At 38.8% G+C, this 13,668-nt stretch overlaps 3 protein-coding genes across 4 annotated transcripts; 1 reads left to right on the top strand and 2 right to left on the bottom strand.

The window, feature by feature from the left end:
* Nucleotides 1–2,892: 2,892 nt before the first annotated feature.
* On the top strand, nt 2,893–7,323 carry LOC126797552 (protein ENHANCED DISEASE RESISTANCE 2). Of its 2 annotated transcripts, XM_050524198.1 has the most exons (11): nt 3,630–3,656; nt 3,755–3,814; nt 4,029–4,350; nt 4,459–4,542; nt 4,991–5,416; nt 5,628–5,763; nt 5,878–6,040; nt 6,129–6,257; nt 6,455–6,649; nt 6,763–6,885; nt 6,999–7,323. In XM_050524198.1, exons 3-11 carry the CDS (start codon nt 4,092–4,094, stop codon nt 7,107–7,109), a joined length of 1,626 nt encoding a protein of 541 aa, XP_050380155.1. In that variant the 5' UTR covers nt 3,630–3,656; nt 3,755–3,814; nt 4,029–4,091; the 3' UTR covers nt 7,110–7,323. The 2 variants fall into 2 exon arrangements, with proteins under 2 accessions (XP_050380154.1, XP_050380155.1); XM_050524197.1 differs by lacking the exons at nt 3,630–3,656; nt 3,755–3,814 and adding an exon at nt 2,893–3,297.
* An 873-nt stretch (nt 7,324–8,196) lies between these two features.
* On the bottom strand, nt 8,197–9,414 carry LOC126797391 (probable threonine--tRNA ligase, cytoplasmic). Its single transcript, XM_050524029.1, is given in 3 exon segments — nt 8,197–8,354; nt 8,357–8,650; nt 9,225–9,414. Coding segments are annotated over 3 exon segments (642 nt in total).
* LOC126797551 (cyclin-dependent kinase C-2 C-like) lies at nt 9,137–13,142 on the bottom strand. Its single transcript, XM_050524195.1, has 9 exons — nt 12,225–13,142; nt 11,799–12,083; nt 11,394–11,711; nt 11,052–11,279; nt 10,802–10,899; nt 10,604–10,706; nt 10,097–10,522; nt 9,869–10,004; nt 9,137–9,775 (listed from the first exon to the last, which is right to left on the bottom strand). Exons 1-9 carry the CDS (start codon nt 12,714–12,716, stop codon nt 9,750–9,752), a joined length of 2,112 nt encoding a protein of 703 aa, XP_050380152.1. The 5' UTR covers nt 12,717–13,142; the 3' UTR covers nt 9,137–9,749.
* Nucleotides 13,143–13,668: the final 526 nt, after the last annotated feature.

The raw sequence follows: 13,668 nt of genomic DNA, 5'->3' as shown, positions 1-13,668 counted from the left end.
ATTAGGAATTTGCTACAAGATTTGGGTGTTAAACCTAAGAATGCTATACAACTATACTGTGACAACAAGGCAGCTATTAATATTTCACAAAATCCTGTGCAACATGATCGTACAAAACATGTAGAGGTTGATCGTCACTTTATAAAAGAGAAGTTAGACGCTGAGATCATTTGCTTTCCGTTTGTTCCTACAGAAGAGCAACTTGCAGATATACTCACCAAAGGAGTGTCCAAGAATGTTTTTTATGACTCACTTTGCAAGTTGGGCATGGTTGATGTGTATGCGCCAACTTGAGGGGGAGTGTTAGTGGAATGTAGTAGGTGTGAGTAGTAGGTATAGTGGTGGAGATAGTGGAGTGAGTAGGTGAATGAATTAGCCTATATATAGGAAGCAATTTGTATATGAATTATCAATAAAAACTCAAGCAATTCAACTTTTCTCATCGACCGATCGCCACTTTTTTTTTTCTACTGCTAGCCACTTATTGGTAACACCTCTTTCATCAAATCTATAGATCCATCCTTAGCTAGTTTGATCGAGGTGATGAACACTGAATAAGCATGCATGTAATGGTAAACACAAGTAGTAATTTAATTTATATATAGTTTTACTACACTGCGGGGTAAGTACTTGTTACATTCATGTATCGGAAGAGTTAATTAAGGACTTAATCAAAATTTTGCATGTTTAACTGTTTAAGCATCGAATTGAAGTATTTACCTAATTAGGCAAATCATGGTGCACCATATTGTTATGTTAAGATTGTTTAATTATAATTACGTAGTACGTGCATGCCAGTGATGCCACTTGCAATCGTATAATTAAACGGACAATTATGTGTCTATCGGTCCCTTTGACATGATTAAGTACAGTATTAATACACGTACTATATTTCGGGGCAGCTCCTTCCTTCGTCTTCTTTTCAACTCTTGAGATATTCACAACCGAATGAAACAACATACTCACCATTATTCATTCATTTTTTGCAAAGTTGCAAGTAATATTCACCTGTTTTTTTTTTCATCAATAATTGTCTGAAAACTAACTTCAGTTAGGTCCAAAAGCTCCAAAGCTGATACATATCTTCATGCATATGTTCCACTTTGGAGATGTCAAAACAGAGGAAATGAGTCTCTTGGGCAAATCATGAGGGCATGCAGCATAAGCTGGTCATGTCATTAGGTTAAGTAGAGTTCTACGCCACGATGGAATTTTGCATCATACTCAAACCTCATCATTAAATATTTAAATTTACATCATTTTCATCAATTTGCTTTAGCTTGTTACCCGAGCTCACTTTGATTCGATCATTAGCGCGCAAGCTAGAAATGTAGGGTTCTTTTTCGTCTCTGGTATTACTCTCATAATAAAAACTGATCACAAAACCATCTCGATCGATCTATCCCTATCTCCATCCTTTTCTCCATCACTATGGTACGGTGTTCTATTTTCACGTCTCTCGATCGTGTCATGAGTTCTTTAATAAGAAACTTGAAAATAAAAGACGTAGTAAATACTTCTAAATTAAGAATCAGGCATTGTAATGATCGATAAAGTATATTTCAATACTTAAAATTTGAAGTATTAATGCTATGATTAAATTTTGAAAAACTCATATATATATATATATATATATATTAATCTACTACTTCGATCAATCAATTCCTTTATTCTAATCAGCGGCAACGAAAACATTAAGCTGAATATGGTTGTTATATTCGAATAAATTAAAGTTGGCACGCGATTGCGATACCCCTATCGCTCAAGATCGAACTGAGAATTATAAGACCTAGCTAGAACAAAGCCTCCTAATCTCTCTTTATGCTTACAAATATCATTATAGGTTAGTTTGCTTTTAGTGTTTTGGTTGTCACCATCACTCATTTTCAGAGTTTCTCTTTTGTTTGTAGAGATGCATCTAGAGAAAGTGATTATATATCAAAACTATACGAATGGCAGGCAGAGAAACAAAAGCAGCTGTTTGAAGCTGTAAACCATATGATCATGTCAAGACACAGACCAAATAATTATGCAAAATTAGGAAGACAGTCTCTTTAATTGGTTGAGGTCGATCATTTCCAATTGCTATATTATTACCATGAGTTCATGTACGATCATGTGGTTCAATATGCCAATCTCTACTTGCATGCAATAAGGAATTATATGTTACAAGTATAAACCTCTTAATAATTCTCAAATGGGACTTATATTAGTGGATAATTATGATGAATTAATGGTTAACTACATGTTAAAACTTAAAACACGGGATGTTGTAGTTTTCAAGAATCTTAGGTTGTGATCATCAAATTCCATGGAATAATTGACTCCATAACATGTAAAGTCAACATGATTAAATCACGTTAGTGTTATTCAAGACGATGTGATAAAAAATTCAAAATAATTAGTGATTTGACATTACTTAACTAAATTGAGAGACCTCTGCAGTATCATTTAAGAGAGGAGTAGGGGATGGAAGAGGGAAAGAATGCATGACGACATGACGACTAGAGATAAAACTAGGTTTTGGAAAACCCAAAATAGTAGAGCGGCTAGGTCCACTCATAGTTGCAATAGTTTCACACCCACTTTACTTTGTCATTAGAATCATTCAAATTAGTAGAGCGGCTAAATTATTATCATTCGAATTGTATCTAGTGAATAATATTGTAATCAAACTTTAGCAAATGAGGATGTCTAAATACAAATAACATTCTTTCCCTAAAACCCAAAAAAAGAGACACTTTTGAAACCAAAAAAACAATCAAAGGCAGACCTTTTCTTTAAAAGCTTCAATCATGCACAACAGTAAACACAGAGCTAGAACCTGACATCTTAAACAGATCAAGTGGTTCGCATTTTGACAAACAGAGTGGGAAAAACAGAAACAAAAAATCTGATATTTCCGAATTTTGTTGAAGAAAGACAGACGTGGAGCCAAGGCCAATGCCTGAAGAAGTGTTTGACAACCTCAACTCTCTTTCTATCTGATATTGGCCAGCTAAGTCTCGGACAGCATTGCTAAACTCAAGGCCGGAGACGATCACAAATACCAAAAACAGTGCCCATTTCTATATAAATTTAACTTCCTCTATATCCTACCTTCTTTTCCTTTCATCCCTTTACTCCAATCCAAAGCTTCATCAGGAAAAACAGAGCAACGAATCAGCATTCGGACCCGGATCCGACATTGTCGGACCCATCCGCTCCCATGCATTGATTCTCTCTCTCTGGTTTCTGGGTTTGGCTCTGTTTGTTGTTTCAGAGAGAGGGAGTCTTAATCATCAATCTAGATACAAGGTACTGGTTTTGACTCATAACTGATTGCTTTAGACTTCTGGGTTGCTGTCAAATTTTAAAATTTTCTGTTGGGTCTGTAATGGAATCATGTTCTGCAGCTTCTATGTTTTTGATATCTGCAGAAAGATTTCACTCTTATATTGTGGTTGGGATGATGATGAATCATTGGCGTTGTTGTTTATTGATGTAATGTTTATGCATGATTGCTTGAACTTTGAACCTTCAAGTAGTCTTATTCGTTTGTATTTTTGGTTCTCGTTGGATGTGGGCCCTGTGCCGTTTCTGCGACCTTTCTTTTGCCAGTTTATTAGTTAAAAACAGAAGCTTGAGCTTCCTTGAAACTCAGAGGGTGGTTGAGGGTGACGCTCTTTCTCTCTTTATGTATCTGTTTTCCAAGTTTAGAAGATGCGCAGTGATTTTGTGGGTATTGATTTCTGAACTAATTTGTGTGTGGAAGGGGAGTCACAAGCTCTAAAACTAGTGAGGGACTAAGAGTCGATCAGTGACTTTGTTTTAGGTATGGATCAGAAATTTGATATTCATGTTCAAGGATGAATCTTTGGTTGAATTACTAGTGTGGTATTTACATTACCTGTCAGCTTATGGCCAAGTATTATGTGATAAACTCATTGTATTCGTTAATCTTACATGTGTTTATTTATGATCCTTGTGTTCTCTTAGCAATCTTTATTTCTTTTGTGTAATTTGTCTCAGTTGTTTCATGTTATTAGGCTGTTGGATTACGTTTTGAACACAATTGTGTCTGAGGGACTTGCCTGATTTAGAAGCTGCAAATGGGTGGTTGTGTTTCAACTCCATCTAAATCACAGAAAAAAAGTCGTAGGGGCATTAAACGCCGTGGGAAGGTAAATGGCACTAAGAAGAGGAATAGTGATGGAGGAGCTCGAGTAGCAGACTATTCTGTCAGCGAGTATGTACATATGGGGTTTGAGAATGGTGCAACAGCTACTTGCACAAGGTCTAAGGTTTCTAATTCGAAATTCCATCTCACCGAGCTGCAATGGCACCACACTCCATCTAATAATGCAAATGGTTTGTGCTCTCTTTTCCTTTTGAAGTTGAACTATATTTTGGCCAATACTTACTGTTTCAGTGTTAGTTTTCTGTTGAAATTCACATTTAGAATTTATTCATTTGCAGCAATTTGCCAAGATGAATCTTGGTTTGACTCTGTTAGTATTCTGGAATCTGAATCAGACGACGACTATGTTAGTCTACATGGAGGTAATGGCCTCAAACCGGTCTAAATGATAGCTTTCTTTCATGTAAAAAATGTGTACTACATCCATTGACATGGCTACGTTACAATCTGGAGTAAACTTAAGTTAGTTTAACCTCAAGATGCATACTTAGATGTCCACGATTCACAAATCACAACTTCTACTGAATACCATAAGTAGCATACCTAAGATCATGACAACTTTCATTTTCATATTATAGGCAGTGTTCTTGGTGGGTTTAAATTGAATAATTGATTGAGGTGCCCCAAGAATTCAGTATGCTGCTTATACGTTTTCTTGCATCTACTAAATTCAGTATTCTGCATATATAGATATATATTTGAAATCTATATATTCTAAATTATTTTTAGAAATTTGAAGCAAAGTTCAGAGATACATTATGGAAAAGAGCTGATTTTTTATTTTTTATATAATCTTCCCTTCTGTTACAGATAGTTTTCCTATTGCGGGCAATGCAACTGGGAATATCCCTGGTGGTCAAGTACTTCAGTATGAAAGATCTGCATGCTTTGTTGATAATGGGTGCAAATATGAAGAATACCAGAGCTATACAAAAATAGATGGAGGCAAAGTCATGGGCAAAGATGAACATAGGGATTCAAATCGGTTTCCCCATACTAGTGTCCAGGGCGTAGACAGGAAGCAGTTGCTAGACCAATCTCGTGGAAGCTTTAAAGGACTGAGGGAGGATCGGCGTAATTCTAATGAGAAATCGGGATTGGCTCGCTTGATACATTCTCTAAGTTTCAATGATAAGAATTTACACGCACAAACAAATTCTCAAAGAAAACCATCATCAGTTTTCAGACTTTCTTTCAAAAGGAGGTCCTGTGATGCAGAAGAAACCAATGAACAATGTAAGTGTTCACATAATTTAATTTTTTTTTCTTTGTAGAAAGAAATTACATATCTTCTCTTTGCAATTTCAGAAGGTCATTCATTACTCTCAATTCCTTAATGGCCAGTATATATAAGTTATTTATGCATCACTTGGTAGTCCTGGTTGTAGAACACGTTGTCTTGGTTGCATTACTTTCGTTGCACGGCTGAGAATTGATACATGTGCAGGTCAATCAAAAAGGTTTCTGAGTCGGCCTAGAGCAGGACTTGTCATTCCTTGTTGTAAAGGAGAGAAGGTGACTCCAGGATGTTGGTCTGAGATTCCACCCTCCAATTTCAAACTCCGTGGGGAGAACTATTTCAAGTATAGTTTCGGCAATTTCTTTGTTAAAATTAATCTTGACTGAATTTATTGATTTACAGCTAGTCCCTAGTTACTCATATCACATTATAATTTTCTATTGGCTTTACCATGTAGAGATAAACGAAAGGTACCGGCTGCGAACTACAGTCCATATACTCCATTAGGCATTGATCTATTTGTCTGCCCCCAAAAGATACATCACATAGCTCAATATCTTGAGCTTCCAAAAGTAAACGCAGATGTAAAAGTTCCTGCACTCCTCATTGTAAATATACAGGTACTTCAAAATGCAGAACCTGATCAGCTAGATATGTGCTTTTATTCCCGAACAGCTTATCATATTCTTGTTTTGTGCCTGGTTGCAGTTGCCAACTTATCCAGCTGCCATGTTCCTTGGTGATAGTGATGGCGAGGGAATGAGTCTTGTACTGTATTTTAAAGTTTCAGACAATTTTGATAGAGACATCTCTCCCCAATTCCAGGAAAGCATCAATGTAAGGACACTAATTTACTGATACACTTACTGCTCAGGACATTGAAAGAATCTAGTTGTTTTGTTTTCAACGAATTGTAATTTTTCGCATTTCTTCTTAGATATGACTTGTTCCTTTACTGACTTTCAGTCTCATTTGGTGATTTTAATATATAATCAATATACTTGATCTGATGATGTGTTTCAATTATGCTTCAGAAAATGGTTGAAGATGAAACAGAAAAGGTCAAAGGCTTTGCAAAGGATTCAACTGTACCTTTTAGAGAAAGGTTAAAGATCGTGGCTGGAGTGGTTAACCCTGATGAACTCAACTTGAGTTCTGCTGAGAAGAAGCTTTTACATGCATATAATGATAAACCAGTACTTTCACGCCCCCAGCACCAATTTTATAGGGTAAGACTCTTTTACTTTAATGAGCTTTCATATTGTGGGTTACGAATGATGAGAGCTACCATGTCGGTACAAGGATACATTTTTCTGACATCATCAAGCTTTCTCACACGCAGGGTCCTAATTATTTTGAGATTGATCTGGACATTCATCGCTTCAGCTACATATCGAGGAAGGGACTTGAATCTTTTAGAGAACGTCTGCAGAATGGAATACTAGATATGGGTTTAACTATCCAGGTAGCCATTTTGTATATAGTATTCATTCATTTTGTGAGGAATGTTCTTCATCATCTGAAAATAAACAAACATTCAACATCTTCACTAACTCTATATTTCCTCTCATTTTATAGGCACAAAAACAGGAAGAGTTGCCTGAGCAAGTGCTGTGCTGTATGAGACTGAACAAGATTGATTTTGTTGATCATGGTCAAATACCAAGTCTAATCACTAATGATGAATGACATAGATGATTAGATGCAAGACTTGGAATTTAGAGATGGAAGATACTCCTGAATGTTGTGACCAAGCCGTCCTTCTGTACACCCAGGAAGGTTTTCCTTTGTGACTACTACCTCCCAGCAGCTTTGTAAGTACTACCTTCATAAGCTGCTTAGGAGTGAGGCCGAGGGAGTTAGGACTAGGTATTTGTTCACATGTATGTAATTGCAAGTTTGCAACAAGGTCTTTGCAAGCATGATAACCAACTAACTAGTCCCTAGTTAATCAAATATAATTTATATTTCCGCTTATTAATCTTGATTAATCAACTTTACTCCCTCACCAGCTTCTGACTTTCATTTGAGTAGGTAAAATTAACTGGGAAGAGGAACAAAGACTTAAACTCATAATTTATAGAAGTACGAATTATATATTGGTGTTCGGCGAAGAAATATCACAGTATAATTACTGTACAATTGAAGAACAAGAAAAACTGAGAAACTGCTAACGGAAATCTTCTACTTGTTTTTCAAAGGACTGGAGGAGATGATCGATGCTACCACTTCATCTTTTTTATCTCTACCTCGTACGCTCACCTGGTTACTTTTGGCTTCCTTGTCACCAACAACTAGATTATAGTTGTACTGTTCGAGCTGAGCTCTTAGAACCTTTTTACCTACTGATTCATCACTTGTGTCAACCAACATCAACATCATGGTAACCAGCGCGCCGAATCCATTCCTGAACCTGAACAGCATAAGCCTTGGAATTCTGTGAGACGGAGCAAACAATTGCCTGACGTGGAATTCTGTGAGACGGAGCAAATAACTTTTATCTGGATGCGATATTCCATAAACTCGCTGAAGAAGCCTTCAAACATCTAAATGCCTTGACAAAGGAAGTATTTGGTATATGAGGTCCACTGCACAAGTCCACCAAGTTGCCACATTTGTATACAGTTATAGTCTTATCTGCATGAAGCTCATTGATGATCTCAATCTTGAATTTGTTATCAGAGAAAAGCTCATGGGCCTGTTCCATTGTTACTTCAATGCGCTCGAAGTACCGTTTCTCCTTAACAGCCTTCTTTGCCTCAGATTCAATTTTCTTTTAGTGCTTATTATTCAATCCCAAACCGCCGAAGTATGCATCATAGTAGAACTCCTCTTGTTTTGTTGTGCAGGGACCAATACAGAGCTTGCATGCAAACTCAGCCTCAATTGCCTGTCCAAGAATATGCGCACTAGAGTGCCAGAAAGTGTCACGGCTTCGTCTTCAAATGTGAATATCTTAAGCTCACAGTCACACTCCAAAGGCCTTGTCATGTCCCATAGAGCCCCATTGACCTCAGCAACCAAAGCATTTGATGCCGAAGTCTTTGAAACCTCCTCAGCAATCTTCAAAGGGGAAGTTATCCACTTCTTCCCCTCCTTCACCTGCCCATCCAGTGTAATCTTGATGAATTCCTCAGGGAGAGACTGAATGTGGGCCTTTTGTTTGGCCTTGATGGACTCGAAAAGTTCGATTCTTTTGCGGATAATGGACTTCATGTTCTCCTCTTTAGCTTAGGAAACCACCGCGACGGTTGGTGGTTGCACATTGTTTTCGGGACGGTCCGCCACGGATGCTTCATCTTGTTGCTGATCAATTTGTGGTGTAATTTGACCTTTACGGCTTCTACTGGCTCTTCCTAATAAGTAGCCTCCTAAAGTACCAATTAGGACGCAAACAGCTGAGGAAGTCGCTAGAATCAACACCTCCTTATGCATAATTACGATTGTTTTGGTTCAGACAATGTGAATCAACTTCACAAGACCCTTTATATAGAGCTTTGTTATTCCTAAAAACTTATACCATGTGAGCTTTTGTTCCTAAGATTATTGGGAAAATAAGTCCTTATTCAACTAGCTTTCACACAGGCTTTTTTTTAATATATATTTTAATTTTATTATGAAAAAAAAAACAAAAAAGGATTAGGGTTGTTCAGGGGGCTATATAAAGAAATGAAGAAGGTGAAGAGGAGCTAAACAAAGCGCCCGAGGCCGAGCGCTTCCCTCTTGAGTTAGGGGTGGCGTGGTATTCCACGGGAGAGGTTTAATCGTGGCGCACGTTAGTGCGTTGGGCGCACATTAACAAACTTGCTTTGGGGGCATCCATGTCCGCTCTCCTGCTCTCTCTAGCTTGAGAGCGTTCTATTCGCCCTACATTCTCTTTCCTTCTCTCAAGATCTCTTCTTTCAGTTCCTGTGCTCTTGATCCCATCTGGGTTCATCAGTTTTTCAATTGGGTTCATCAATTTTGCAATTTTATGTAGAAATTTGTTGCTCATGGTAATCGTATTGATTTTGTACTGCACATGAAATTGTATAATACCCAATTAAGTAATAATTCAGATAGAGATAGACAGTGGTAATTAGAGCACAGCAGAGCAGTTTTCGCTTCTAAAAAAATTGTTGTTTGTTTGGGTTCTGTTCACTACATTGTCTTCTAAGGTGTTTCTGTGTACACTGTTGGTATGAAACTTTCTCCAAGGGAATCACTAATGAACACGTTAGAATGGAACTCAACACAAGATATATGTCAATTTGAATCATGTCGATCCAGCTATGCGGGACGGTTTTCGATGATTTTGTTTGAACAAGCATTGCCGAACTTTTGGGTGTTTCACTGTGAGGGTGCTGGTTCTGCTTCTGCAATAGGATGTTGATGAGTGATGTGAGCAGGGAATGTGTGATCTGTACTTGGAAGTTCATGGTAAAGGGTTCAAGATAGGGGATTTGTACCTCTTTCGAATCTTGATCTGCGAGCCACATGTCGAATTTGGCTCTCGTTTCTTCGCAAGTGTTCATCCATTCTACTCTGTTGGGTTAGTAATGGACCCGAGAAGTCAATGACATGTTTGTCTACTGATTTGTGAACCTAGGAAAGTTGTAAGAGAATAACATCATTAGTATTTGAGTCATTGTTGTATAAAGCGTGATGATTCTTGATTGTGTCCAAAGTAATCATACCCTGTTTTCTATATATTCGGGAACTTCTGCATCGAAAAGTTCTGATCCATCAAAAGTTCGCATCTTTCGGATTGCCTTGGCATATTCATTCCCTGGTTTTGACAGATCAAATGCACTTTTGGCGAAAGTTGTATCTAACACACTGAACTGGCTTTTTGAACCATCTGAAACCACAGATTTAGTACTGAATTCTGCATTTCGCCTTTTAGCCCATGCAAAGCCGCTTGCTCCTCCTGATTGTGCGTCTGCAGCAGACGATACTGTGCTGTCTCCTTGGGTTGCATTGAACTCGCAGTTCTCTGAAACTGTATCGAATGCTGCTTTCTGAGACTCTCTATGCAGAAGGTTTGTTTTTGGCCTTAAGATATGGGGGTAACCTCCGTTGTTTCTATGAGAAGATTGGTTACTGTTATCGTCTTGTCCATCCTGCATAATCAAGGATACATTCTGTTAAATTAGCTTGAGGATTGCTTACTACTTGTTCCCAAATGAAAGAGCAGAGATAACCTCTTTTAGTGCTATCTTTGCAGAGTTGGTCTCTTGCAAATTCTTTCGGAATCTCCTTGGTTTCCTGGCTGCTGTATCTCGTGCTCGAGGACCATGCTTTTTCCTGAAAACACAGTTCAGATACTAGAAAATAAGTTGCCTGAAAGTTGTTGCATTAGTTCTCAGTTTGGATAATGATCAAGTTAAAAAAATTATTACTTCTGTGCATCTTCACGACTCTTAGCATCCATTTCCTTGGTAGGAGGATACTTGGGCAACTTTGATGGTTCGCAAGCATAAGGCTTTGTTCTGAAATACTGCAAGAAAAGATGGCATGAGAACACTAGATCAGCAAAGGGCTAAGTTCATGAATGGTTCTAGGAAGTTGTAACAAATCACAAATTCACAATGGAGAGCCCCAACTGGAACACAGAAGCAGTTCTTCTTGAGAGCAGTTCCGTATTATTACCTCAGACATAAGGGCAGAGGAGGCAGTTCCACGCTTGTAAGGTTCTACTGAAAGAAGCGTTTGTAACAAGTCCACTGATGTGGTTGGAAATTCCTTGCATCTCTCCTTAAGAGAGCTCTCATAAGAATACTGAGGTTTAAACATTGTTGCATGAGGAAGCTTCGAGTTCTTCCAGTACTCTTCAGGTGGAGAACCACAAAGCTTGAAAATTTTGTGTAATTGTTCAACCTGCAGTAAATGAGGGTTATACACTTGTACCAATGTCAGCTGCAATATCCATGACATTGTGGCGAATTGGACTTTTAAGTAATGAAAACAGGTTATATTGCAAGCACTAATCACCTCAGTTCTTCCTTTAAGAATAGGCTTCCCTAGAAAGAGTTCTGCAAGCACACATCCCACACTCCAGAGATCCACGGATACTCCATACTCAGTTGCCCCCATCAAGAGTTCCGGAGGACGATACCACAATGTCACCACCCTACTTGTTAATGGTTGCTTGCTTTTTGAGTTTACCACATTTGCCAATCCAAAATCTGCCAACTTCAGAATCCCATCATTGTTCACCAATATATTCGATGCCTTGATGTCTCGATGCATAATACCTCTCATATGACAATGCTCCACTGCCGAGAATAACTGCCTCATGTAGCATTTAATCTATACAGAAAGCAATTAAGATTCAATCAAATACACAGAGTCTCATACTCCTGCAAAACCTGGTAAAGAAGGTAAGCAAAAACCAACCTGCACATCACTAAATTTGATGTCATTAGCAGCAACTAGTCCAGCCAGATCATGCTCCATGTATTCAAACACTAGATATATGCTACTCGATGATCTAGATGTTATTATCCCCTCCAGTTTCATAATGTTCGGATGATCAAGCCTACGAAGAATCATAATCTCCCGAGCCATAAACCTAATACTCTCTGGTTGAAAGTTGTCAAAACGCACTTTCTTAAGTGCCAGAATCCTCCCAGTTTCAACTTCCCGTGCTCTAAATACACTGCTGTATGTTCCTTGTCCAATCTACATCAAATTCACAAAGTAGAGCAATTACATATTACCATTATCAAATTCAATCTCAACATTGTACCAAGTTAGTTCTCAATATCAAAACCACAGATAAAAAAAATGCACATATTAGGTGAGAATGGTGTGATTCATCACCTTCTCCAACTTTTCATAAGCGTCAGCCTTGAGGGGCACCCAACCGTAGATGGCTTCTCCGGCAGCAGCGCTGAGCCAAGAAGGCCAGCCGGCGGCTACTTGTTCAGCCTCCAAAGATCTATGAGAGAAACCAAACTTGAAGCTGAAACCACCTTTCCCAAAGCCCTCCTTCTTGGACTTAATATTCTTCAGTTCCTTGCTCTTATGATCCTCGGACGGCTTATTGTCCTTACTGTTGTTGTCCTTCTCCTCAACATTGTGGGTCTGATCAGCCTGATCCTTCTTGTTAAAACCATTGCCCTTCTTCTTACTGCTGCCGATCTTCCGCAACTCGGAAGAATGACACGAGTTGAGATTATTAGTATTCTGCTCGGTCTTTTTCTTGCTGCTCAAGGAAGGCTCAAGAACAACAGAGCCGTTCTTTGTCAATGCCGCTGAATACTCAATACATGGGGACCTCGGAGCCGCCCGTTTCGAGCTGATGCAACCCATTCGTCTCCTCCGCCGCCGCAAATTCCCGTCAGCATGGAATAGTAATCGGAAAAGTTACGCTGCCGACCTATAATGAATATCAAGAACAAGAAGCAGAGCCTTGTGATCGAGAAATGGAAGAGCGAGAGAGCAAGGGTCCGATAAAGGAAGGGGAGTTCACCCCGCCATTACGGAACACGAGCAGCTGGGAAATGAATGGGTCGCAGCAACTCTGGTGAGATCGCTGGAGAAGACGAAGAAGAAGAAGAATGAAGGTCGATGAAAATGAAGGACGAAGGAAAATGCAAAAAGGCAAGTCAGAATGGGGTGGTCATTGTTTTTGTGAATCTCTGCCTCCCATTACGCCAATGCTGCTCGATTTCGGCCAAATGTGCGGGCAGCGTTATGAGTTTGGGAAATGCCAAATTGTCCGGAGACGACGTGGGTCCGAACAAAGAAACTACTACTTCTTCTTCCTCTCTCTCTCTCTCTCTCTCTCTCTCTCTCTCTCTCTCTCTCTAATTGTCTTCAATTTTGTTTCCTAATCACTGCCAAAAATACAGGTGGAAATGTTGTAACCGTTTTGGAGTCGAGAGCCGTTGAATTAATATACAATTTACGAGATGTCTTAGTTATTCGAGTTTCAATACTCCGGAACAACAAAGCTTAGTTATTTCAGTTTGTTTGCTCTTGTTTTGTCAAGCTTTGGTAATGGGGTTGGTTTTGGGGTAACAGATGCAGTCAAACAGAGAGGGGCATATTTGAATTCAAAGAAGATAGAAAAGGAAGTTAAAAAAAATAAAGAGAAAGAAATTGGTGGGTTGTTTTTTTGGCATGTTTCTTTCATCATCTCACTCTGAGGGGAGGTGATGGTGGTTGCAGGCCAACTGCCTAACAGCCCCACTGCATTGTATGATTGATTATATCTCCAACACACATGAAGAACAGAACTAGTTAGAATATTGTTTAGCTT

Source organism: Argentina anserina, chromosome 6 (assembly GCF_933775445.1).
Source record: "Argentina anserina chromosome 6, drPotAnse1.1, whole genome shotgun sequence".
In the NCBI taxonomy this organism is placed as follows: domain Eukaryota; kingdom Viridiplantae; phylum Streptophyta; class Magnoliopsida; order Rosales; family Rosaceae; genus Argentina; species Argentina anserina.
The sequence above is the reverse complement of the archived record's forward strand: the minus strand, read 5'-3'. Positions and strand labels throughout refer to the sequence as shown.